General features: G+C 44.3%; 1 protein-coding gene and 1 long non-coding RNA gene across 4 annotated transcripts in view; one reads left to right on the top strand and one right to left on the bottom strand.

Annotated features, from left to right (window-relative positions):
* The first annotated feature begins 286 nt into the window (after positions 1 to 286).
* MLNR (motilin receptor) lies at positions 287 to 4756 on the top strand. Its single transcript, XM_004274632.3, is given in 4 exon segments — positions 287 to 975; positions 978 to 1292; positions 2085 to 2196; positions 2198 to 4756. Coding segments are annotated over 4 exon segments (1320 nt in total). The 5' UTR covers positions 287 to 395; the 3' UTR covers positions 2511 to 4756.
* Positions 2858 to 27064, bottom strand: part of LOC117203105 (uncharacterized) — an 81992-nt gene continuing 57785 nt past the window's right edge. For all 3 annotated transcript variants that reach the window (XR_007473049.1, XR_007473051.1, XR_007473050.1), the window contains 5 exons: positions 15917 to 17313; positions 13191 to 13453; positions 12842 to 12934; positions 7118 to 9690; positions 2858 to 3957 (listed from right to left, as the gene is read on the bottom strand). This is a non-coding gene — a long non-coding RNA (uncharacterized LOC117203105). The remainder of the gene's footprint in view (positions 3958 to 7117; positions 9691 to 12841; positions 12935 to 13190; positions 13454 to 15916; positions 17314 to 27064) is intronic.

Genomic DNA, 27064 nt, shown 5'->3' on the forward strand with positions numbered 1-27064 from the left:
AGAGCCCACGCTCCGCTGGGTCCTGTAACCAACCTCGCTGGGGTTCAGGAATCGCTTCCCGCGTCTGGGTGGGGCTCGTCCGCGGCGACCGCCTCCCGCGTTCAGTTGGTGGGGAGGGAAGCGCCTGGAATACGTGGAATACCACGGGCCTGGGAGCGGAAGCGGGGCCGAGGCAGGCCGGGCGGTGACTGGGGGTGGGGACTGCGCTTCGCCCGGTTGGCAGCCCTCAAGGCGGACCCTGCAGAGCCACGTTCCCGCGCGCGGTGCCGCTGGGCTCGGGCTGTACAAGCGGCAGGGGTTTGGCGCGCCCAGCGCGCACCGGCCGCCAAAGGAAGCGCTTTTGCCTTGGGACCAGGCGCTAGGCTCCTGGCCCGGCCCGGGGGCGCGGCGCGCCCATGGGCAGCGCCGAGAACCGCAGCGACGGCTCGGAGGGCGTGGGGGAGCCGCCGTGGGCAGAGTTGCTGCCTTGCGACGAGCGCCGTTGCTCGCCCTTCCCCCTGGGGGCGCTGGTGCCAGTGACCGCCGTGTGCCTGGGCCTGTTCGCCGTCGGGGTGAGCGGCAACGTGATGACGGTGCTGCTGATCGGGCGCTACCGGGACATGCGGACCACCACCAGCTTGTACCTGGGCAGCATGGCCGTGTCTGACCTGCTCATCCTGCTCGGGCTCCCCTTCGACCTGTACCGCCTCTGGCGCCCCCGGCCCTGGGTGTTCGGTACGCTGCTCTGCCGCCTCTCGCTCTACGTGGGCGAGGGCTGCACCTACGCCACGCTGCTGCACATGACGGCGCTCAGCCTCGAGCGCTACCTCGCCATCTGTCGCCCGCTCCGGGCCCGCGTCCTCGTCACCCGCCGCCGCGTCCGCGTGGTCATCGCCGCGCTCTGGGCCGTGGCGCTGCTCTCTGCCGGGCCCTTCTTTCTGGTGGGCGTCGAGCAGGACCCCGGCCGCTACTCGGTCCAGGACCTTAACGGCACCGCTTAGCTCACCCCCTCGCCCCGCCGCCCCCGCCACTCCTCGGGTCCTCGCGGGCGCCACCGCTGTCCCCGCCGTCGGGGCCCGAGGCGGCGGCGGCCGCGGCGCTGTTCAGCCAGGAGTGCCGGCCGAGCCCGGCGCAGCGGGGCGCGCTGTGCGTCATGCTGTGGGTCACCACCGCCTACTTTTTCCTGCCCTTCCTGTGCCTCAGCGTCCTCTACGGGCTCATCGGGCGGAAGCTGTGGAGGAGGCGCGGGCCGCTGCGAGGCCCGGCCACCTCCGCTCGGGAGAAGGGACACCAGCAGACGGTCCGCGTCCTGCGTGAGTGGCGCCGCCTCTGTTCCAAACACCCCAACCCACGGTCCAGGCTGTGTCGCCTTCCCCTGGTCTCCCAGCCCTCGGCGCCTCTTCTGGCCACGTTTCATTCTGTCGTTCTACCCCAGCCTCCACCTGCTTCTCCTTCTAGTCTCCAGAGAAAACCATCTCCCGTCCTCCAAGGGCTCTGGGTCACCCCAGGCGTCCCTTGAGAGTGGGATATCCGAGTCCTGTAAGCAGCAATTATTTCCCAAAGCCTCTGTGATCAGCGAGCTGGGCTGATCCAAGATGGATAATTGCAGGCTCTTAAGCGAACTGCCTGTCTCTGTTTGATGCTGCAGTTATGGAATTACAGAACCCTGGAGAAGACGGGATAGCTCACGTTAAGATAAACTTTCTTTACTTAATATTATGTTATCCTGAAGACTAAAGTGAATCATGCCCATATCAAAAAAATAAAGATTGTGCAGACTTGTTGCAGAGTTCTTTTCAACCGAAAACAGAGAACATGTCAACGAAGTGGGTTTGTGGAAGGAAGCCTGCCAGAACAGCTTGTTAGTAGAAATCACTCCTTCTGGTTTATGTCAGGCCTTGATAGTAAATGTATGAGCCGAACACTCAGCTTTAAAGCTAATATCGATGCTGTCTGCAACCTGGTAGTTTTTCTGGGGTGGGGATTTGGCTAGGCAAGAGTTTTATTTATTTTGCTTTTACTTATTATTTCAGATGGTTTCCTGGGGATGCTTTTTTGTTTTCGGATGCTTTAGCTAATTCTGGCGCCTATGTCTTGTTTTGCAGTGGTGGTGGTTCTGGCATTTATAGTTTGCTGGCAGCCTTTCCACGTTGGCAGAATCATTTACATAAATAACAAAGATTCCGGGATGATGTACTTCTATAGTACTTTAACACTGTGCCCTGCAACTTTTCTATCTAAGCGCATCCATCAACCCCATCCTCTACAACCTCATTTCAAAGAAGTATAGAGCAGCGGCCTGGAAACTGCTGCTAGCCAGGCGGTCCAGACAGAGAGGTTTCTGCAGAAGCAGGGAGGCTGGAGGGGACCCTGGAGGAGACATGGCTGGCTGCACCGAGACCAGCGCTAATGTACAGACACCAGCAACCAGCATGGCCAAACACAGCGCCTCATCCCACAGCTCTGGGACTGAAGGGAAAACAGGTCTGCAGGAAGAAAAGAACTGCGAGGGGGGGAACCGAAGCTGTTAGGGAGAATTAGAAAGAGTGGTTGACATTTTGCAAGTTGGTCAGCAACTTAGCATGATTTTTTTTTTTAAACAAAGGTATGAAATGTAACTGTACCAGTCTCTCTGGTTTTCCTTTCATGTACCCCCCTGGGGACGTTCATTTTATCCTCCTGATATCCCACATCACAAAATGTTCTCTGGGGAGGTTTTGTAAGTCCTCATTCTTCTACTCTGGGGAAATATGACCACTCATTTTCCAGTTAACAAGTGATCCAGAGAGATGCTCCCGTAAAAATTGTCACCTGTGAGGTCAGAGGTGTATTTTGTTTTATGTTTTGGATATAAATGTGATGGTGCATCTACAAGGAATCCAGGATGATGAGAGTTTTAATCCAAGAAATTACTTAATGCTTATATATGACAGCAAAAAATGTTTAGAAACAAGTGAAAGGAATTCTGGGTAGAGTGCAGTGTTCAGGGGTCCCGCCTCTCTCAGGCTCAGAGCAAATCGTTAAGTTTAGGCACAGTACCCTCTTTCAGAACCTGGGTACCGAAGTCTGAGGGCAGGGAGCTGCAGCAGGATGTAGCTTCCACAAAGCGACTGTTGATCACATTGATAAGAGCTTTAATACGCCTTATTCGCCTCAGCTTGGTGGGATAAGCAATGATGGAACCAAGTCTGGGGTCTGAGTCTGAAAACTTAAGAGCCTTACCCACTCCCACCCCGAGAAGCTGCACTAACAGAAAAAACGAGAGTCAATGGATGTACTCAAGGGTGAGAGAGACTGTGCTGGACATTCTGGCCAACAGCTCTGTAACTCTGTTTTAGTTTTTACAGTTTAAAACATAAACCTGTTTTTGGAGGGCTCCTACTGCCTCGCTGGACTCCAAAGGGCCTCAGTCAACCCAGGGTCTTATGAATGGCGCCCCCTGGAGGTAGGCAGGATACAACTAGGTCAGCTGTAAACTACAAATGGTGACTCCATAAACAAGGGTCCGCTCCACACCTGACAAGGTCCTTTGCTTTTTCATGTGATTGACTATGTACAGTGATGCCTTCAAGTCCCCTTGAAGTGTCCTAACACCCTGGCCCTGCCCTCAACTGGTGTGGCAGTGAAGAATTCCCCAGTCTACACTGTTCCTTCCAACTTGGGGCAGTGGTCCCTAAACTGTGTTCTGCAGATTTTCAGGGAGTATTTGAAAAAAGGATTCTGTGGTCACATATGGCAGAAGAACAGTGCATGCTGTACCCACCTTCCCAAGAGTCACAACACAAAATATCCCATCAGAGGCTCTGAGAAGTTGTTGCTGCGGACACTGATGGAGGGTCTCACGGTGCAGGTGCCAGCCTTGTGCCACAGCCACTCCCCTGCTTGGTGGCACTAAGTGGGGACGTCCTGGAGATGCAACCACACAGTCTTTCTTCTCTCAGGAGTTCCTCTCTGGGACAGTCAGAAGCGGCTTCTTCCCTGTAGAAAATCATGGCTAAGAAACTTACTGATAATGTTATATGTAGTATAATATTTTAGATATAGAAGCAAAGACCTCTCCTTTGAGTTTTCTTGTTCAGATTCTAGAAAAGAGGGATTTGCATCACCCTTTCCTGTGACCTAGGTGTGTTCCCAGGTGTGGGCAGAGAAGGATCATCCTTTCTTGCCACTGGGTCCCTGAGATGGAGTATCTGAATTCCATCCCTCCTGTGGATTGCTGTGCACCTGTTTTCAAAATGCCGATCTTACCCATTAGTGGATTGTGAGATGAGTGGAGTGTGTCACATGTTTCTTTATTGGATTGCGAATAGAATAGAGAATCAGTGCATCATGTGTAGTAAGGCTAACTGTTGTGTTGTGAAACTTTTGTTTCAATTATATATTAGTTGGTATCTTTCATGGTTCGTAAAATAAAATATATTCTCATTGTGGGTCATGGTCAAAAATATTTGAAAAGCTGTTCTAAGGTCTAAAATTGTTCTCTACCACAGAAGAAAGTGTCCTCTGGTGTTGACAACTGGCTATAAAGGGGAGGGGCATCCTGGGAAGACTCGGGGTGGCCAAGTCAGGGATCACTGGAGAGGGATGGCTGGATTGTGGGCCTCCCTCCACCCTGGAGATGGTATCCTGGATGCTGTGTCTGGGACCTCTCGCTGCCCTCGGACGAAGATGTGTGCTGGGTCCCTGCAGGGCTCTTTCTGTAGGCCAAGTCGCTTTTTTAAGGTGAGGCACCAACCTTGGGGAAGGGTTTGTGTTTCATTCATTCACTCCACAAATATTCACCAAGCAACTGCTAAGTGCTAGACGTGTATGTCAAAATACTCTAGAAACATTAGTACATGTCATGGTGTTGAAATCAATCAAATTTTTAATGGTCTTTTTTGCCTTGAAATGTGTGATTGTTCATCTAGACTAACCTCAGATTCAGCTCACAGGCCAATAAAAGCACTCACATCGGACGGACCTGCAGAATTTCAGGTTAGTGTCATCTACACGTCTTCCCTCCACCTTTCTATAGGAGACTTTCCCACTTCTGAAGCAATTGCACAGCACCTCCGAGGACCCAGGAGTCCAGGGGACATGAGAGCAATGTGTTGCTGATGTTTGAAAGTCTGAACATGGCCTCTCCTACAATTTCTACCCAAGTAACAGTAACATTTGCTAGTATGTGGAACCATTCACATATAAGTATTAGTGATTGTACAAGTGTTTTAAGTGGAGCTTTAATAAAAGGCTTTTCATAAACTGTGGGGCCATTTTCTATTGTGAGCCAACTTTCTAAAGATTCAGAACTCTAAATATTACAAAGAACCTAGTCAACTCTGAGCAGCCTTCCAAAATCAGCATCCCTGCTCCTAGGAGCACAGGAACCTTTGTCATTGAGAGGCGTGTGCTCTGTGGGTGGCATGCTTTGTGGCAGTCACTCAGCATGTCCCTCACTCTGTGTAAGCTACAAGGAGGTGACAGAGGTAGACTCTACTGGCCACCTTCTTAGGAAAACAACACACACACTTTCGAAAGATTAGCAGACGCTTGTGTCATAAGGGGCCAGAAAGTGCCATCAGGACCAGGAGAGCTGAGTGTGGGCAGACAGTCAGGCGATGCTCTACGTGAATCTTTTTCACGGCACTTGGTCTGTCACGTCTTGGGGACTGGTTCCCAGAGTTTGTAACTTGCTCCCTAAGGACAGACTGTGCTTTATCCCCCTTGGCATCTCTTGCCCACAGGTAGATATGTGTTGAACTCAAGTGGACAGGGATCTTCACCCCAGTGGGTGGACAGAGATGGAGGCTGAGTAAGCAGATGACTGGGACGTCCATTCTGAGCCATCGGTCAGCCAGAGGGAAAGCACAGGACAGGGGCGAAAATGGCACACAGGGGGCGTGGGTGCTGAAGGGAGGAGAGGACAGGGCTCTGAGGAAGAGAGGAGGGAGGCAAGGGCACTGGTGTAATCAGGAGTTGGAGCCTGCAAAGCAAATGAAGCAGGGTCTGGGAAGGCTGAGCCTGAGAGGCCAGCTGGGACCAGTTAGGTACTGTAATCCAGGCACAGGGCACTCGTGGGGTAGAGTGGTGACACTGGATCAGTAACACAACCAGGTTCAGCACCTCCCATCACCAAGACGCCGGCAACCTCGTGGCCTCAGAACAGGGAGCATCCCTTTCCCCATCCTCAATCCCCAGTGCCAGGCATCCCCACCTTATTTTCCTGCATCTGTGCCTTTGCGCCCCACCCCAGCTCAGGCAGGCCCACAGCATGACGGGTCCAGTAATGACATCTCCTTTCCCTCATCTTTGCAGTGAGTGTGCAAGTCTCGAAAATGTTCCAATAATTCCTATGACTTACGATGATACAGAGATAAAAAAAACTTAAAAAAAATTTTTTTTGAAAACCTGCAGTTTTCAAAGTCGTGGTGTCTTAATTTTACTGTAATGGTTATACCTGTTCATAACTGGAACATACATAGGGCTCCACGTGATCTCTCTTTCTGTCTTACTTCCACAATAATTCATTACTTTGTCATTACAGTGATTATTAGCGCCCTTCCCTCAGGCTTTTTATTCCCCTCTGTAATTCTCTACAGCAGTGGCTCCCAAACTTTGGCACGCGTGAGAATCACCTGGAGGGAGAGTTAAAACACAGCTTGCTGGGCCTCATCCCCAGAATTCCAGATTCCGCGGGTCTGGGCTGGGACCCGAGAACGTGCCTTTCTCTCAAGTTCCCGGGTGATGCTGATTCTGATGGTCTGAGGACCACCCTCTGGGAGCCTCTACGTAGATGGTTGCTACAGAAAATGTGAGCCACAGAGCAGTGGCATGCGCATTACCTGGCGTCTTGTTAACATGCAGACTTTCAGGCCCCACCCCGGAGCCTTCTGAGTCAGAACCTGAATTTTAACAAGAGCCCCAGGCGCCTCCAACGCACATTAAAGTTTGAGAAGCACCAGTCGAGAGGCTAGACCGACGGCATCAGAATCTCTGGGGGTTGAACCCAGACGTGGTTTTTACAGCTCCTCAGGCGATTCCAATGTGCAGACAAGACTGCGAACCATCAGTAGGCTCTCCCTCATCGAAATCTCTTCCATTCTCGCTCCACCCTCTTCCCCCGCCCCACCCCTTTCCTCCCTTTCCCCGTATTTACCTCAGGATAAAGGAAACAAAGATACTGCAGGTGGCTTTGGGCGGTGGATCCATGGGAAAGTCATTTATATTCCAGCAGAAACTGTGGAATGACTGTGGTCCGGCGATGGGTCCCTGACTCCTCAGCCCCCCCGGTCCCCTTAACGTCTCCCGCCCACGCCGAGGTCCTTCCACGCACGGGCCAGGCTGCGCCCACGCCTCCTCGACTGCTCCCTTCTGTCACCAGGCCTCCACCCCGTTTCCTGCTCTTCTAGACATCTTCTATTCTTCCTTTCCCTCAAGTCCTGACTGGCTCCTTGCGCTCTTCCTCCATTCCTCCAGAAAAGGCCTTCTCAGCTCTTCCTGGGGCCTTCTCGGAGGTGAGACCCCATGTCACCTGTGGCCCTGGGGGGCAGCCCCAGGACTTGTGCCTGGTGCTGGTTACTGAGGTCAGCCGGGCGGACGGGCCGGGCTGCGGGTCCCAGGGAGCGGGCCTTGACTCTGCGAAGTCTCAACAAGAGCTTTGCTTCACGCTCCAAAGTCACGTCAGGTCTCCAACCTTTCAACGTTATCGTAACTGAGTCCCTAAAACTCAGAGGCTGACTGCATAGGGAGAAGAGGAAGTCAGAACTCCAACATTTGAGGTCTGTTTGAAAGGAAAGGGAGGCCAGAAGCCCGGGTGCTTGGCGCAACGAGCGGCGCGGGGCGTGCGCGCCGAGGTCTGCCGTCTGCGCCTGCGCGCGCAATCTCTGCGGCGGCCCGGGCCTTGGGGGCGCTGGCCCTGCGGGGAGCCGCGCCCAGTCCCAGCTCCGCTCTCCGCGCGTCAATTCACAGGCGGACGTGGACAGATCACAACAGAAAACGGTGTTGCAGCAGCGGGAATCAGCAATTTTGCACAGGGAGCTTTGAGAGATGTTGCATACTGTAATCTGCCTGAAGTTGGGACAAAATTGAACAAACAAGAGGAGTTTGGTGCTTTAGAAAGTTTGAAAGCTGCTTGTCTGCTCTTCTTCCTCCATCAGAAGTAACTGAAATTAATGAAGCTCTGGCAGAAAATCCAGAGCTTGTCCAAAAATCTTGTTATGAAGATGATTGGCGGATCAATGTGACACTCAGTAACCCTTCAGAACTAGATGAACTAATGAGTGAAGAAGCGTATGAGAAACACATAAAATCTATTGAGTGAAAATGGAACCCCTAAATAAACTAGTATGAAACAATCTAGCATAGTTGTCTTAAATTAGTTGTGGATAGATTTTTTAAAAAGCAACTTGTAGCAAAGGAAACTACTTGCAACATGTTACCAGAATACCCCCTAACTTCCTAATGACTGCAGATAAACACTATGCATCTTTTCCACAGCACCCTATGATTTTTAGGCTAGGCTCCAGTTTACAATACTCAGAATTCCTGAAATTATCTGTAGTAAAACTAGTTATAAAAATTATGTAATTCAAAGATAACATTGTTATATTAAGCCTTATAACAGTTTACAGTCATCCCTGGATTGGGTCAAAATACTTGATGAGGGCTTCCCTAGTGGCGCAGTGGTTGAAAGTCCGCCTGCCGATGCAGGGCACACGGCTTCGTGACCCGGTTCCGGAAGATCCCACATGCCGCGGAGCAGCTGGGCCCGTGAGCCATGGCCGCTGAGCCTGCGCTTCCGGAGCCTGTGCTCCGTAACGGGAGAGGCCGCAGCGGTGAGAGGCCCGCGTACTGCAAAAAAAAAAACAAAAAAAACCCCCCAAAACTTACTGATCTTCCCATTGGAAATAACTGGAGGTGGAGAAAAGTTTTTGTTAGTTGTACAGTGTCAGATGAAGAACAATACTATCTTAATTTTGCAACATACTGTGTTTGCTGGTGCTATTTTTATACAGTGAAGCTACAGCCTTGCAGGAAAATAAGAAAGTTTAATAATAAAATATTCAACTTAAAAAAATTAAAAAGAAATAGGCTGTAGAGGTGGTTTAGCAGGGGACAATAATGAATTCCTTTTTTTTTTTAAATTGAAGTATAGTTGATTTACAATATTGTTAGTTTGAATTCCATTTCAATGCATCTCTTTTCCAGTGACGCCGTCCTGTTGTTGCATCCTCCCACAACCACTGGGAAATAGGTCCCAATAGTCAAATCTTAAGAAATGCTGCAATACCATGGAAACTGGTTTTTTTTTTGGGGGGGGGGGGAGGGCAGGGAATTCCCCCATGGAAATTCTTTTTGACCATAGAGCTATGTTTTTTTTTCCTCCCATTTTGTAACATTCCACAAAACACTCCAGTTTGAAATACCAGAGGGAAGTGTGGGTATAAAATCAGGGCTAATGATAAAGATTGGGGAGTCAACAGCTTAGAAGTGATCATTTAAACAAGTGGTTCTCAAACTTTAGCGTGCATCAGAACAACTGAGGGGCTTCTTAAAACACAGATTGCTGGGCCCCACCCCAGAAGACCTGATTCTGTATGCCTGGATCCGGGCCTGAGAATGTGCATTTCTGTCTGGTTTCCAGGTGATACTGCAGCTGCTAGTCCAGGACCACACTTGGAGAGCCACTGATGTAAGTGACAGGAATAGATGACCTCTCCAAGGAGAAAGCTGAGAGAGAGAAAAGAAGAGGCTTAGGGTTACATGCTGATGTTACAGCACAGGCTGGAGAACTCAACTGAACCAGGCAGGAGGAGCAGAAAAAGGGAAAGTGATGAATTGATACTACCCAAAGGAAGAGAGTTTCAGGGATCAAGTACCCAGAGGATACAAAGAGAATGAAGTAGGGTTATTAGATAAAATACAAGATTACTAGTTCAATTTGGATGAACAACAAATGATTTTTTTAGTATAAGTTTAATAAGTATACAAATGATGTACTTAATCCCAATTTACATGACTCGACTTATGATTTTTCGACTTAATGATGGTGTGAAAGTGGTACGTGTTGTATAGAAACCATACTTTGAATTTTGAATTTGATCTTTTCCCGGGCTACCTATGTGCAGTATGATCCTCTCTCGTGATGCTGGACAGCAAGCCATAGCTCCCAGTCAGACCGTGATCACGACAGTAAACAATCTGTACACTTACAACAATTCTGTACCCAGACAGCTATTGTTTTTCCCTTTCAGTACAGTATTCAATAAATTACGCGAGATATTCAATAACTTATTATAAGATTGGCTTTGTGTTAGATGATTTTGCCCAACTATAGGCTAATATAAGTGTTCTGAGCACATTTAAGGTAGGCTAGGCCGGGCCATGATGTTCAGTAGGTTAGGTGTGTTAAATGCATTTTTGACTTATGATGTTTTAAATTTATGATGGGTTTATCAGGACGTAACCCCATCACAAGTCAGGGAAGATCTGTACTAAAAATATCATTCGTTATTTATCTGAAATTCAAATTTAACTGGACATTGTATTTTTATTTGTTAAATCTGGTATCCCTAAAGGAAGGGTAATGGAAAGGCCCCAGGATTTGGCAAAAGGAAGGAACTTGGAGAACCTTTCAATGGAGTGTTGAGGGCAGGAGCCAGAAGCTGCTAAGTTACAGAGGAAATGGCTGTGGAACAGGGCTGAGGTGGTCCTGCCTTGGGGCTTCCATGAAAAGGGATCCCAGCAGCTGAGTAAAGGGCTTTGCTGCTGGTTCTGCCCTAACTGTACCCCAGGCCAAGAGCCAGTCTCTCTTGCTGTGGCTTGTGCCCAAGCTCCTGGGAGCACGGGGCACTTGTGTGCTGAGTATTTGCAACTCGCACTGATGTTCTTAAGTCACAAAACTGAAGAAATGTGTCTGATTCAGAACCACCTGAAACAGAGTATGTAATCAAAATGTGTTGAACTGAACGCATTTAATTTATATATAATCCATTCCTGGCAACTTTGAAAGGCCTTATTTATTTTTCTTTCTGCAAAGGTGTGGAGTAAAATAAAATTTTGTTAAGTGACCGATTAATTCACAAGGTTGAAGGGGGGGATTCTCATTCTGGAAAAATGTATCTCTGTGTGACAATTGAGACCACAGATAATGAAGTAATATTTAACTGTATGTATAGAATCTGGCACCATGCCCAGCACGTAGTAAGGACTTAATAAAAGTACTTGTATGTGTATAGAGGATACTACACATTTTGAGCAGGGAGAAAGACTGATTTCTTAAAAAGTTAGTGCATTGCAATATTATAATTGAATGTTTAATTACATAATTATTGCAATGTATTTATAATAATAAAATGTACTTGGCACACCGTTCAGCATGTGGTAATCCTCAGTGTGAGCTAGCATTATTGTCCTCAGTTCATATGCTACTAACTTTCCCTCGTTAGAAAGAATCACTCTTTCTCCCTGTCCAGAATGTCCTCCATACACACAGTGGAGCTTGATCGTGGAGTAGTGATGTGGTCAGGTATATATTGTGTCCAGTGAACTGCTTTCCAAAATGAAAGTCCTGCCCACTCAGCTTTTACAGAAATATTCCCAGGGTATCTATACACTCTGCTCTTCATGGAAAGTCAGGGCTTGTTATTGTTATTGCATTGAGAACACCTGAGGAAGACCGTTCTCTTTTTCAACAGTCGCTGCAGCTGCTTATAGGATTTGACAATGTAATAGCTGCCATTTTTAGAGCGTGGAAAAAGGTATACTAACTGAAGGAAATGGGCCTTCTTCAATAGGCAGGAGGATATTGTGCTTTTGAAATGTAAGTGGAGCTCTTGTAAGCCTTTGTTTTATATAAAGACAGTATAAAGAATGACACAGGCTGGAGGGAATAGCTTTATAGCTGGTCAAGCATTTGTGCTCTGTAGTATGTTAACAGATTTCTATTTCATTGGTTTCATTTGTCCTTCTTAAAAATGTCCCATCTTAACAAGAGCTGTTGGGGGAAAAAAATCCAGCGACAAACTTCTGGCATCTTCTTGGCAGCCAGCTGCTCGACTACTGTGTCACATTCAAAAATGAAGTGATGGAAAACAGGGAGTTTTATTATGATTTCTGGTTTGAGGAAGCCACAGATTTGGTCACTAAACACGATATTCAAATGAAACTTTGTGGGAAGTTCTGCAGGGCTTGTCAAGGTAACCTAGAATCTCAACTAACCTTTGAGGTTATTATAAACAATGTTCCAAAAGTGGAGGACATTATTCAGCAAGTTGGAGAAAGATTCCCAGATCAGCACCTCAAAGCCCTCACATTAAGACACGGATCATCTCCAGCTCAACATGTCAGAGGAGCACTGTGCCAACACGTATAGTGACTTACCAATCCTGACACTCTGTGGAGATTCATTCCCAGAGGCTCAAGTGGAAAAAGAGGAAAAGATAAAGTGCTTCTGTCCACAATTTATGATGCTCTACAGCTGCCTGATATTTATGTATTTTTCCTAATGCTTCCGTATTGCTTAAGGTCCTGTGGATTCTTCCCAGGATGAAGATGGAGAGGAAGCACGAATGCAAGCATCACAAAACACACTCCCAAACACTGACTCAACAGAGGTCAAGTCACGGGGCTTTGTGAACGTAACTCTTAATACAAAACATGATCTGGATTTCATGAGACACACACAGAAAACTCTACACAATGTGTCAGAGCTTCCTAAAGTAATTCAGAAATCACTGAAAATATCCAAGAGAATTTTTAAAGGTGCCTTTTATTGGTTTATTAGGAGGCAAAGTTGTAAGGTACATGCAGGCCACTTAGTCATTGAAGGTAAATTTGCCAACAGGCCTCTCACCAAATCCATCAGCCACTGACCACTCACCTGTTGAACAGCCACAATCTGAACTTGCAGACTTTGAAGACTTCTGTGTTCTCCCAGAAGACGGTATGGAAAGTGCTGCTTTGAGATTCCCCCCTGATGGCATAATGGCAGGGCTGAAGTCATTTGGGACATGATGTTTATTATCATTGATCTAATGACCAGGATTTGAGTTATCAGTTCTTTGAAGAAATAAATGTTGAGGAGGTAGGGAGTGAAAAGGGAGGAGAACACATTTATAAAGCGCAATGGTGCTTCTGACTTAAGTACATTATGTTTGGAGTATGTTGTTAAAAATCTGTAATGGCTGGTTGTGGAAGTTACCAGAAAGTGAAAGAAGCCATGTGCTCACCTGAAGAGGATTTCAGTGTAGGCTTTGTCCTCAAGGGAATGTAAGTCCACCGAACTGGACATCAGCTTTTTAGCAGATGTACCATGAACACTGTTTCACAGGCAAGACAGAATCTGAGTTCGGAGACATTGATGACTGATTTGTCTGGTTTTGCCTGTTTTCCTTTGGGTGTTTTTCCATGAACATATCTGCTTCCTCATCTTGATTTATATGCATAACCAGGAAAACTGGTCTTCTGCAAAAACAGGAGTTTTGTGGTTTACCTAGGAAGAATACAGAAAATATTGCTTTCTTATTGGTGAAGATGAACAATTTTGCGGTTTATTTCAATCTAATAAAATGTGGATTTTGTTTCAAAAACAAAACAAAAAAGTAGCACTGTAGAGTAACTGTCTAGAGTTCTTAGGCGGGATGAGGTGAGATAGGTGGGATGCACATGTCAGCCAAGAACATTCACCTTTGGTCATACAAGTGACCATCTAAATGTGAGTACCTTATGTTTAAGTTGGTGTGTTAAGATATCACATGTGTTGTTTTCTAAATATGCAGATACCAGCTTCACTTCCCCTTCATCCTCAAGGCACATTGAACTAAAGAATCCTCAAATTTCAACATTCTCTTTTTTTTTTTTTAGTGAATTAATTAATTTATTTATTTTTGGCTGCATTGGGTCTTCGTTGCTGCACACGGGCTTTCTCTAGTTGCGGCGAGTGGGGGCTGCTCTTCGTCGTGGTGCGCGGGCTTCTCATTGCGGTGGCTTCTCTTGTTGCGGAGCACAGGCTCTAGGTGCATGGGCTTCATTAGTTGTGGCACATGGGCTCAGTAGTTGTGGCTCATGGGCTCATTAGTTGCGGCTCACAGGCCCTAGAGCACAGGTTCAGTAGTTGTGGCACGTGGGCTCAGTAGTGTGGCAAACGGGCTTAGTTGCTCCGTGGCATGTGGGATCTTCCCAGACCAGGAATCGAACCTGTGTCCCTGCATCGGCAGGTGGATTCTTAACCACTGCGCCACCAGGGAAGTCCTGAACATTCTTTTTGATTTAAATGAATTTGTATTCCAAAAAGGACAGGAGACAATTTACAAAAATGCCCCCAAATAAGACAAACATTAAGGAAATGGAGAAAGTAGAAACTAAGTAAAAACTAGTGTAGGTAACATAAGATTATAACACCAGAGAGAAAGTGAGGACACGAAACTCATGCCTTGGTGTCTGGTTAGGAAGGTCACATGATTCACAGGAGACAGGAGAGTTTATCCTGTGGGGACTCCAAGATGACATCCTATAAGCTAGAAAACCATAATAATCTTTACAGCATAATAATAACCAACAGTAATCCTTACAGCAATCAGCACTGAGTACCATGGGGCTTTTTCTCATCAGGCCAATGAGAAAAGTTATCCCACACTTGGAAAATGATAGAAGGTGATTACTTGATTTTTTTTAATGCCTTTTCTATTATTAGAAAATAATATGGCTGCTTGAGTAAAAGCAGGACCTTGTCAAATGGAACTCTCACTTGATATTCTCGGGGAAGGCAAATTTGTTGGCACACCTTTTTTTTTTTTTAATTAATAACACAAATGATAAAAAACAGTGACAATTTATAGCCTGTGAGATGAGAGGTTTGCAGAAACTGATAAAGTATTAGGATTTTATAGCCTGGTAGAAAAGTTACCCCAAAGGTGTTATGGTTTAATCAGCCTGAAGAAAGTTAACTAGGCATATGGTATGGAGGGGGTTCAGAACAGGCTGCCCTAAAAAGTACCACTTTCACATGTGGATTATTTTGAACTGAAAGCAGTCAAGACCCAGCAGACTCAGAAAAAGCTTTTTACCTCCCTCTTAACTGCCTAAAAGAAATTAGAAAGGGGCCCTGTACGAGGAAGAGAGCTATTACCCAATATCACTTTTTCTTCTGAGAGACTTATCTGCACCTCCGGCAAACATCTGTTCACCAAACATCTGCTCTTCTCCTCTTCCCATGAATGGCCCTCCTCCATTTGAAGGCCCAGACCCTTGTCCCTTTTCTCAGCTCAGGGTGGTATATAAGCCTCAGTTGCCTGGCTGCCTTTTGAGTCTCCTGTCTTTGCGGCTCTCCCTTACATAGTAATTAAAATGGTTTTTCTTTTGTTAATCTGTATTTTGCTACAAGGGCGTCTCAGCCAAGAACCTAGAAGAGTAGAGGGGAAACTGTTTTTCCTCCCCTACAGTATGAGCTATTTTACTTAGTCCTCTCCTTTCCAAATGTTAAGATCCCCATTCTTCAAATCCGCTCTGCACTAGGGCATGCTGCCATCACCAGAGGTTCCCTTGGTTCTGAGTTAAAGGAGGGGGAGTTGATTGAGTTTTACTGGAAAACAAACACACTGATTTGTTTACGTACTGGCCATGGCTGCTTCTGTGACATGACAGAGACCCAGTGGCCCATACAGAGTAAAATATCTACAGTTTGGGCCTTTACAGAAAAAGTCTGTCAACCCCTGAATTAAAATGAAACTTTGACTCCTGGTGTTTATAGTTATTAGGGTGGTGTTCCTAAACTGGTATGAAAATTTTGCTTTTCAATATCAGCTAATGTTGGTAGATGATGTGATGCCAAAAACAACTTATGGAAGCAACTCTACAGAGGGCCAAAATACTGCTGCTAAATACCAGGGACTCAGCATCTCCAAGGGTGGGTGGGGCCCAGGAATCCAGGTTTTAACACGGTCTCTGGGCGACTCACATGCACGTGCAAGTTTGGGACTCGCTGGGCCCTCTGGTCTAGACCGGTGGTTCTGTCCAGATTCTGCCTCAGTAGGTTTGAAGTGGGGCCAAAGATTTTGCATTTCTAACAAGCTCCTGAGTGATGCTGATGTTGCTGGTCCAAGGGCCTTAGTTTCTTGCCTGTAAATTGGAGATGATGAAAATCTATATCATCGGGTTGTTGTGAGTATTAAATGAAGTGATGAACATATATATCCTGCTCCCACCCCTCTCAAGCTGTGTCTGCTTGATCAAGGTACTCAATGTCTTGGTTCTTATAAGCAGGGATAATAATAAAAATACCCACTTCATAATAAGGTTGCGGAAAGGAGTAAATGAGATAATATATGTAAAGTAGCTAGAACGGAGCCTGGAACATAGTAAATGCTGAGTAATGTAAGATACCATTATTATTACTATCATCATTGTTACATAAGCTGACTGATGCAAGCAGCTATTCCATCAGCATTAGTTTCCTCTCTATTTCCTCTTACCTGTCCTCTCATCCCTACCCCTCCCTCCAAATTCTGTTGATTCTAACATGTCTAATTAGAGAACCTCTTCAGGCTGCTGATTCAGAAATGCCCAAACCCAGTCCAGAGCATGCCACATTAATGGGGACTCTGACCCCATTTGGACCGTGGTATCAGGCCCAGTGCCTGCCCACTCCCAGGCTGCCTATGGTAGAGTGACCCAGGGTAACATAGGAAGTGGGCTTGCCTGTCCTTCCCATCTCATGGGGCACAGACGTTCTCAGGGCTCCTGGACAGTCTTACTTTGTAGCACATTAATCTATGTGGCACCAAGTTTACTTTTCTGGGGACACCATTAGGGACAATATATGGAAAACCTGAGAAGTCATTTCTCTTTGGCAGCACTGCCCTCCATAACAAAGCAAACGTTCCATGAAGGGTATCTGGATTTTGTTTTGGCTTCTCTTTGCTTCTTTGGGGTTTTAGTGCTGCCAGGAACTGCCTTCCAAGAACTGCTTGGGAAACCTTAATTTCTGGATTCAGGGTGGTGTTTATAGTTACATCTTTGCCTGAAATGACCAAATTAGGGCCAATCCTTTGTACAAGGGTGCACTGGCCACCAGGAGTCCCTATTGGTCCTGTGGCCGCCTTATCTCCAGGCATGCAGAAGACATGGTCACCGGTCATGTGTGCCTTCCACGTACGAGAGCAAGACCGAGTGTGAGGTACATTTTCTTCTACAAGCCAGGTATTCAGTCTCTGCCAAACATCACCAGCATCAACAAATCCAGTATAGATTCTATGTATGGATGATGAGCTCCACGGGACCTCAGCTTGTTTTGCTGTGAGAGGATTCTGTCCAAATAAACACACTGCTAGGACCAAGATTCCCAACCAACAGGACCTAGAATAAAAGGAAAAGATCTGGGTTATCTATAGAGAATAAGCAAATGAAACACAAAGTGGGGAGGGATACTAATTAATGATGCTGAGCACCTATTCTTTGCAGGAGCTGTGCTACTTGGAATCATTTAGTTTTCAAGAAAATTTGTGATAAACATATATCCCTCCCTCCCTTCCTCCATCCCCTCTATCCGTCCCTCCTTCCTTCTTTTCTCCCTCTCTGAATAATTCAGTCAAAAAAAACATTTGACAGGACTTCCCTGGTGGTCCAGTGGTTAAGACTCTGCACTTCCACTGCAGGGGGTGTGGGTTCAATCCCTGTTAGGGAAGTTCCACATGCTGCACAGTGTGGCCAAAAAAAACCCACAAAGCCATTTGACAACCTCTCCTCCCCTCCTTTTCCCCTCCCTTCCCTTCCCTTGAAGGCAGAAGGGGCTGTAGAGGCAGCAGCACAGGGGCTGGGAAGCCAAGGAGGTAGCCACTGTGCTAGGGAGATTGGTCACATAGTGGGAATTGAGTGGGGGGGAAAAAAACTATACTGAGAATAATGGGAGCCAGGTTTCCTGCTGTTTGGAGAAGAGATTTGCAAGTATGGCAAGGGGGAAGGCTAGAAAAAACCCTGGTGTGCTAGACTGGAATTGAAGGTATTGGTGTGAACTCTTTTAGATAGTTAGCTAGCTAGCTATTGAGAGAGATCCAGTTATATGAGTGTGTGTACATGTATTTATACACACATATATAGATATAAATGTTTTGTAGATCTAGCCTCTCAGAGGGTCTAGTGGTAATGACATACCAGTAGCAATGAGCACACTTACTGCCTAGATCTTAGGTTTTTAAACACTAAGGAGCGGGGGATTGGAAACAAGATGGTGGAGTAGAAGGCCCTTGAGCTCACCTCAAGGTCTCATGACAACATCAAGAACACAACTAACTGCTGAACAGCCATCAATAAAAGAGACTGGAACCTACTAAAAAAAATATTCTACATCCAAAGACATAAAAAAGAAACCAAATGAGACAGTAGGAGGGGCGCACGTGTGATCTAATCAAATGCTATACCTCCCGGGAGCAACGTACAAACTGAATAATAATTATATCACAGAAGTCTTCCCACAAGAGGAAGAGTTCTGAGCCCCATGTCAGGCTCCCCAGCCTGAGGGCCTGGCATGGGGAGGATGAACCCCCGGAGCATTTGGCTTTGACAGTCAGTGGGGCTTGATCACAGGAGCTCCACAGGACTGGGGGAAACAGAGACTCTACTCTTGGAGGGTGCACACAAGGTCTCATATACACTGTGACCCAGGGCAAAAGCAGTGACTTCATAGGAGTCTGGGCCAGACCTACATGCTGGTCTCAGAGGGGGTTGCGGGGAGGGTGGCCATGGCTCTCTCTGGAGTCATAAAATCCAGTGGCAGAAATATCAGAGAGTGTTCATCTACTTGAACTCTTGTTGGAGGCAAACATCTTGCTTGGGTAATTAGCACCAAGATCTGGCTCCATCCAGAGCCTGTAGGCTCCAGTGCCTCAGGCCAAACAACCAACAGGGCGGGAACACAACCTATCCATCAGCAGACAGTCTCCCTAAAGACTTCCTGAGCCCACAGCCACATTTAGACATGCCCTGAGACATGGCCATGCCCATCAGAGAGCCAAGAACCAGCTCCATCCACCAGTGGGCAGGCACTGACCCCTCCCACCAGGAAGCCTGCACAAGTCTCTAGACCAGCCTCATCCACCAGAGGGCAGACACCAGAAGCAAGAAAACTACAATCCAGCAGCCTGTCGAACTGAGTCTGCAAAGGCAAGTCAGAACCTACCCTGGGACCAGCTGGTCATTGGCCCTTAGATGACAAGAGGGGAGTGCACTGCTGGGACATATAGGACATCCCCTACAGACGGCCACTTTTCCAAGGTCGAAAAACATAACATTCCACATACATAAAAATACAAATAGAAATTGAGACAAAACGACATGGCAGAGGAATATGTTTCAGATGAAGGAACAAGATAAAACCCCAGAAGAACAACTAAGTGACATGGAGCTAGACAATCTACCCAAGAAAGAGTTCAGAGTAATGACTGTGAAGATGATCCAAGAACTTGGGAAAAGAATGGATGCACAGAGGGAGAAGTTACAAGAAGTTTTGAACAAAGAGTTAGAAAATATAGAGAGCAACCAAACCGAGTTGAAGAATACAATAACTGAAATGAAAAATACACTAGAAGGAATCAACAGCAGAATAAATGAGGCGGAAGAATGGGTAAGTCAGCTGGAAGACAGAGTGGTGGAAATCAGCCATGGAACAGAATAAAGAAAAAAGAATGAAAAGAAGTGAGGACAATCTAAGAGACCTCTGGGACAATGACAAACACACCAACATTCACATTATAGGGGTCTCAGACACAGAAGAGAGAAAGAAAGAGCCTGAGAAAATGCTGGAAGAGATAATAGCTGAAAACTTCCCTAACATGGGAAAGGAAACAGTCACCCAAGTCCAGGAAGCACAGAGAGTCCCAGGCAGGATAAACTCAAGGAGCAATACACTGAGACACAGTAATCAAATTGAAAAAAAAATTAAAGATAAAGAGAAAACATTAAAGGCAACAAGGGAAAAGCAACAAATAACATACAAGGGAAACCCATAAGGTTACCAGCTGATTTTTCAGCAGAAAGTCTGCAGGCCAGAAGGGAGTGACATCATATATTTAAAGTGATGAAAGGGGAAAACCTATAACTAAGAATACTCTACCCAAGTAAGACTATCATTCAGATTTGATGGAGAAATCAAAAGCTTTACAGACAAGTTAAAGCTAAAAGAATTCAGCACCACCAAACCAGCTTTACAACAAATGCTAAAGGAACTTCTCTAGGTGGAAAAGGCTGCAACTAGAAACAAGAAAACTATGATAAGACCTAAATAGACACTTCTCCAAAGTAGACAAAAAGATTGCCAACAAACACATGAAAAGATGCTCAACATCACTAATCCTTAGAGAAATGCAAATCAAAACCATAATGAGGTATCACCTCACACCAGTCAGAATGGCCATCATCAAACTCTAGAAACAACAAATGCTGGAGAGGGTGTGGAGAAAAGGGAACCCTCTTGCACTGTTGATGGGAATGCAAATTGATAAAGCCACTATGGAGAACAGTATGGAGGTTCCTTAAAAAACTAAAAATATAACTACCATATGACCAAGCAATCCCACTACTGGGCATATACCCTGAGAAAGCCATAATTCAAAAAGATACACATACCACAATGTTCATTGCAGCACTATTTACAATAGCCAGGACACTGAAGCAACCTAAATGTCCATCGACAGATGAATGGCTAAAGAAGATGTGGCACATATATACAATGGAATATTACTCAGCCATAAAAAGGAACGAAATTGAGTTATTTGTAATGAGGTGGATGGACCTAGAGTCTGTGATACAGAGTGAAGTAAGTCAGAAAGAGAAGAACAAATACTGTATGCTAACGCACATATATGGAAACTAAAAAAAAACGGTACTGATGAACCTAGTGGCAGGGCAGGAATAAAGATGCAGACGTAGAGAACAGACTTGAGGACACAGCAGGGGAAGGGGAAACTGGGACGAAGTGAGAAAGTAGAATTGATATACATACACTACCAAATGTAAAATGGATGGCTAGTGGGAAGCTGCTGCATAGCACAGGGAGATCAGCTCAATGCTTTGTGATGACCTAGAGAGGTGGGAGGGAGGCTCAAGACAGAGGGGATATGGGGATATATGTATACATATAGCTGATTCACTTTGCTGCACAACAGAAACTAACACAACATTGTAAAGCAATTATACTCCAATAAAGATATAATAAAATAAAAAAGAGAAAACTATTAAATGGGAAAACTACCAGTAAAGGCAAACATACAGTAAAGGTAGGAAATCATCCACACACAAAAGTGATATATAAACCAGTAATCCTGAGAGAAGAAAAGTACAAATGCAGGATATCTGAAATGCATTTGAAATTGAGAGATCAGCAACTTAAAACAATTATATATATATAGACTGCTATATCAAAACCTCATGGTAGCCACAAACCAAAAGGCTATAATAGATATACATACAAAAAAGAAAAAGAAACCTAAACACAGCACTAAAGATAGACATCAAATCACAAGAGAAGAGAACAAAAGAGGAAAGGAAGAAAAAAGACTTACAAAAACAAATCCAAAACAATTAACAAAGTGGCAATAAGAACATACATATTGATAATTACCTTAAATGTAGACAGATTAAATGCTCTATTTCCAAAAGACATAGACTGGATGAATGGATACAAGAACAAGACCTGTATATATGCTCTCTACAAGAGACCTGCTTCAGATCTAGAGACCCACAGAAACTGAAAGTGAGGGTATGGGAAAAGGTATTCCATGCAAATGGAAATCAAAAGAAAGCTGGAGTAGCAATACTCATATCAGACAAAATAGACTTTAAAATAAAAACTGTTACAAGAGTCAAAGAAGGACACTGCATAATGATAAAGGGATCAAATCAAGAAGAAGATAACAACAACTGGAAATATATGTGCACCCAACATAGGAGCACCTCAATATATAAGGCAAATGTTAACAGACATAAAAGGAGAAATTGACAGTAACACAATAACAGTGGGGAATTTAAGACCCCACTTACATCAGTGGACATATTATCCAGACAGAAAATCAATAAGGAAACACAGGCCTTAAATGACACATTAGACCAGACGGACTTAATTCATAGTTATAGAGCACTCCATCCAACAGCAGCAGAATACACATTCTTTTCAAGTGCACATGGAACATTCTCCAGTATAGATCATATGCTGCGCCACAAAGCAAGCATTGGTAAATTTAAGAAAACTGAAATCAACCATCTCTTCCAAATACAACATTATGAGATTAGAAATCAACTACAAGGGACTTCCCTGGTGGCGCAGCGGATAGAACTCCACACTCCAGGGGGAGGCTGGGTTTGATCCCTGGTCAGGGAACTAGATCCCACATGCATGCCGCAACTCAGAGTTCACGTGCCGCAACTAAGGAGCCCGCGAGCTGCAACTATGAATCCTGTGAGCCGCAACTAAGACCTAGTGCAACCAAATAAATAAATAAATATTTTTTAAAAAATCAACTACAGAGGGGCTTCTCTGGTGGCGCAGTGGTTGAGAGTCCGCCTGCTGATGCAGGGGACACGGGTTCGTGCCCCGGTCTGGGAAGATCCTAGCCGCAGAGCAGCTAGGCCCGTGAGCCATGGCCGCTGAGCCTGCACGTCTGGAGCCTGTGCTCTGCAACGGAGAGGCCACAACAGTGAGAGGCCTGCGTACCACACACACACACACAAAAAAATCAACTACAGAAAAAAACTGCAAAAAACACCAACACGTGGAGGCTAAACAACATGCTACTAAACAACCAATGGATCGCTGAAGAAGTCAAAGGAGAAACAGAAAAATATCTAGAGACAAATAAAAATGAAAACATGACAATCCAAAACCTATGGGATGCAGCAAAAGCAGTTCCACAAGGGAAGTTTATAGCAACAAAAACTTACCTCAGGAAACAAGAAAAATCTCAAATAAACAACCTAACCTTAAACCTAAAGCAACTAGATAAAGAGGAACAAACAAAACCTAAAGTTAATAGAAGGAAGGAAATCATAAAGATCAGAGCAGAAATAAATGAAATAGAAACGAAGAAAACAATAGCAAAGATCAATGAAACTAAAAGCTGGAGTGAGGTGGATGGACCTAGAGACTGTCAAACAGAGTGAAGTAAGTCAGAAAGAGAAGAATAAATACTGTATGCTAACACATATATATGGAATCTAAAAAAATGGTCATGGAGAACCTAGGGGCAAGATGGGAATAAAGACACAGACCTACTAGAGAATGGACGTGAGGATACAGGGAGGGGGAAGAGTAAGCTGGGACAAAGTAAGAGAGTGCCATGGACATATATACACTACCAAACGTAAAATAGATAGCTACTGGGAAGCAGCCGCATAGCAGAGGGAGATCAGCTCGGTGCTTTGTGACCACCTAGAGGGGTGGGATAGGGAGGGTGGGAGGGAGGGAGATGCAAGAGGGAAGAGATATGGGGACATATGTATATGTATAACTGATTCACCTTGTTATAAAGCAGAAACTAACACACCATTGTAAAGCAATTATACTCCAATAAAGATGTAAAAAAAAAAGAAACTAAAAGCTGATTCTTCGATAAGATAAACAAAATTCATAAACTTTTAGTCAGACTAATCAAGAAAAAAAAGGGAGGGGGGCCCAAATCAATAAAACTAGAAATAAAAAAGGAGAAGTTACAACCAACACCACAGAAATAAAAAGGACCATAAGAGATTACTACAGGCAACTATATGCCAAGAAAATGGATAACCTGGAGAAATGGACAAATTCTTAGAAAGGTACAATCACCCAAGACTGAACCAGGAAGAAAGAGAAAATATGAACAGACCAATTGCAAGTACTAAAATTGACTCTGTGATTGAAAAACTCTCAACAAATGAAACTCCAGGGCCAGATGGCTTCACAGGCGAATTCTATCAAACATTTAGAGAAGAGTTAACACCCATCCTTCTGAAAGTATTTCAAAAAATTGCAGAGGAAGGAACACTTATAAACTTACTCTATGAGGCCACGATCACCCTTATACCAAAACCAGACAAAGATACCACAAAAAAAGAAAATTATAGGCCAATATCACTGATGAACATAGACACAAAAAACCTCAACAAAATACTACCGAACCAAATCCAATGATACATTGAAAGGATCGTATACCATGATCAAGTGGCATTTATCCCAGAGATGCAAAGATTTTTCAATATCTGCAAATCAATCAGTGTGATATATCACATTAACAAATTGAAGAACAAAAATCATATGATCATCTTAATAGATGCAGAAAAAGCTTCTTATAAAGTTCAATATCCATTTATGATAAAAACTCTCCAGAAAGTGGGCATAGATGGAACCTACCTCAACACAATAAAGGCCATATATGACAAACTCACAGCTAACATCATACTCAATGGTGAAAAGCTGAAACCATTCTCTCAAAAATCAGAAACAAGACAAGGATGTCCACTCTTGCCACTTTTATTTAACATAGTTTTGGAAGTCCTAGCCACAGCAATCAGAGAAGAAAAAGAAATAAGAGGAATCCAGATTGGAAAAGAAGAAGTAAAACTGTCACAGTTTGCAGATGACATGATACTACACATAGAAAACCTAAACACATTACCAGAAAACTCCTAGAGCTCAACAATGAATTCGATAAAGTTGCATGATACAAGATTAATATACAAATCTGTTGCATTTCAATACATTAGCAACAACAGATTAGAAAGAGAAATTAACAAAGCAATCCCATGTACCACTGCATCAAAAAGAACAAAATACCTAGGAATAAACCTATTTAAGGAGGCAAAAGACCTGTACTCCAAAAACTATAAGATGCTGATGAAAGAAATTGAAGATGACACAAACGGAAAGATATACCATGTTCTTGGATTGGAAGAATCAATATTGTCAAAATGACTATACTACCCAAGGCAATCTGCAGATTCAATGCAATCCTTATCAAATTACCAATGGCACTTTTCATAGAACTAGAACAAAAAATTTTTTTTAATTTGTATGGAAACACAAAAGACCCTGAATAGCCACAGCAATCTTGAGAGAGAAAAATGGAGCTGGAGGAAGCAGGTTCCCTGACTTCACACTATATTACAAAGCTACGATAATCAAAACAGTATGGTACTGGCACAAAAACAGGAATATAGATCAATGGTACAGGATAGAAAGCCCAGAAATAAACCCACACACCTATGGTCAACGAATCTACAACAAACGGGACAAGAATATACAATGGAGAAAAGACAGTCTCTTCAGTAAGTGGTAATGGGAAAACTGGACAGCTACATGTAAAAGAATGAAATTAGAACATTCTCCAATACCATACACAAAAACAAACTCAAAATGGATTAAAGACCTGACTGTAAAACAAGATATTATAAAACTCTTAGAAGAGGGGCTTCCCTGGTGGTGCAGTGGTTAAGAATCCGCCTGCCAATGCAGGGAACATGGGTTCGATCCCTGGCCCGGGAGGATCTCACATGCCACGGAGCAACTAAGCCCGTGCGCCACAACTACTGAGCCTGCGCTCTAGAGCCTGTGAGCCACAACTACTGAGTCCACATGTCACAACTACTGAAGCCCACGCACCTATAGCCTATGCTATGCAACAAGAGAAGCCATGACAATGAGAAGCCTGCACACTGCAATGAAGAGTAGCCCCTGCTTGCCACAAATAGAGAAAACCTGCACACAGCAATGAAGACCCAACACAGCCAAAAATAAAAACAAATAAAGTAATTAATTTAAAAAAAAACTCCTAGAAGAAAACATAGGCAGAACACTCTTTGACATAAATCACAGCAATATCTTTTTGGATCCATCTCCTGAAGTAATGGAAATAAAACCAAAAATAAACCAATAGGACCTAATTAAACTTAAAAGCTTTTGCATAGCAAAGGAAACCATAAACAAAACAAAAAGACAACCTACAGAATGGGAGAAAATATTTGGAAACGATGCAACCAACAAGGGATTAATCTCCAAAATATACAAACAGCTCATACAGATCAATATCAAAAACAAACAAACAAACAACCCAATCAAAAAATGGGCAGAAGATCTAAATAGACATCTCCAAAAAAGACATACAGATGGCCAAAAGGCACATGAAAAGATGTTCAACATCGCTAACTATTAGAGAAATGAAAATCAAAACTACAATTAGGTATCACCGGGCAGAATGGCCATCTTCAAAAAGTCTACAAATAATAAATGCTGGAGAGGGTGTGGAGAAAAAGGAACTCTCCTACACTGTTGGTGGGAATGTAAATTGGTACAGCCACTATGGAGAGCAGTATGGATGTTCTTTAAAAAACTAAAAATAGAGCCACCACATGATCCTGCAATCCCACTCCTGGGCATATACTCGGAGAAAACCATAATTTGAAAAGATATTTGCACCCCAGTGTTCACAGTAGCACTGTTTACAAGACATAGAAGCAACCTAAATGTCCATCGACAGATGAATGAATAAAGAAGGTGTGGTGTGTGTGTATATATATATATATATATATATATATATATATATATATATATAATGGAATATTACTCAGCCATAGAAAAAAGAATGAAATAATGTCATTTGCTGCAACATGTATGGACCTAGAGATTCACTTCATACTAAGTGAAGTAAGCCAGACAGAGAAAAACAAATATCATATGATATGGCTTATATGTGGAACCTAAAAAAAAATGATACAAATGAATTTATATACAAAACAGAAACAGACCCACAGACATAGAAAACAAACTTTTGGTTACCAAGGGGGAAAGAGGAGGGGGAGGGATAAATTAGGAGTTTGGGATTAACATATACATACTACTATATATGAAATAGATAACCAACAAGGACCTACTGTTTAGCACAGGGGACTATACTCGATATCTTGTAAAAACCTATAATGGAAGAGAATGTTAAAAAAAACAGAAGAATATATAACTGAATCACTTTACTGTACACCTGAAACTAATACAACATTGCAAATCAACTATATTTCAATAAAAATTAAAAAAAAACACTAAGAGGAACCAGGGCTACTTGGGGGAATGGTTGATTCCAGGTCTGGGGCAGGG

This window comes from Orcinus orca, chromosome 18, assembly GCF_937001465.1.
Source record: "Orcinus orca chromosome 18, mOrcOrc1.1, whole genome shotgun sequence".
Classification (NCBI taxonomy): domain Eukaryota; kingdom Metazoa; phylum Chordata; class Mammalia; order Artiodactyla; family Delphinidae; genus Orcinus; species Orcinus orca.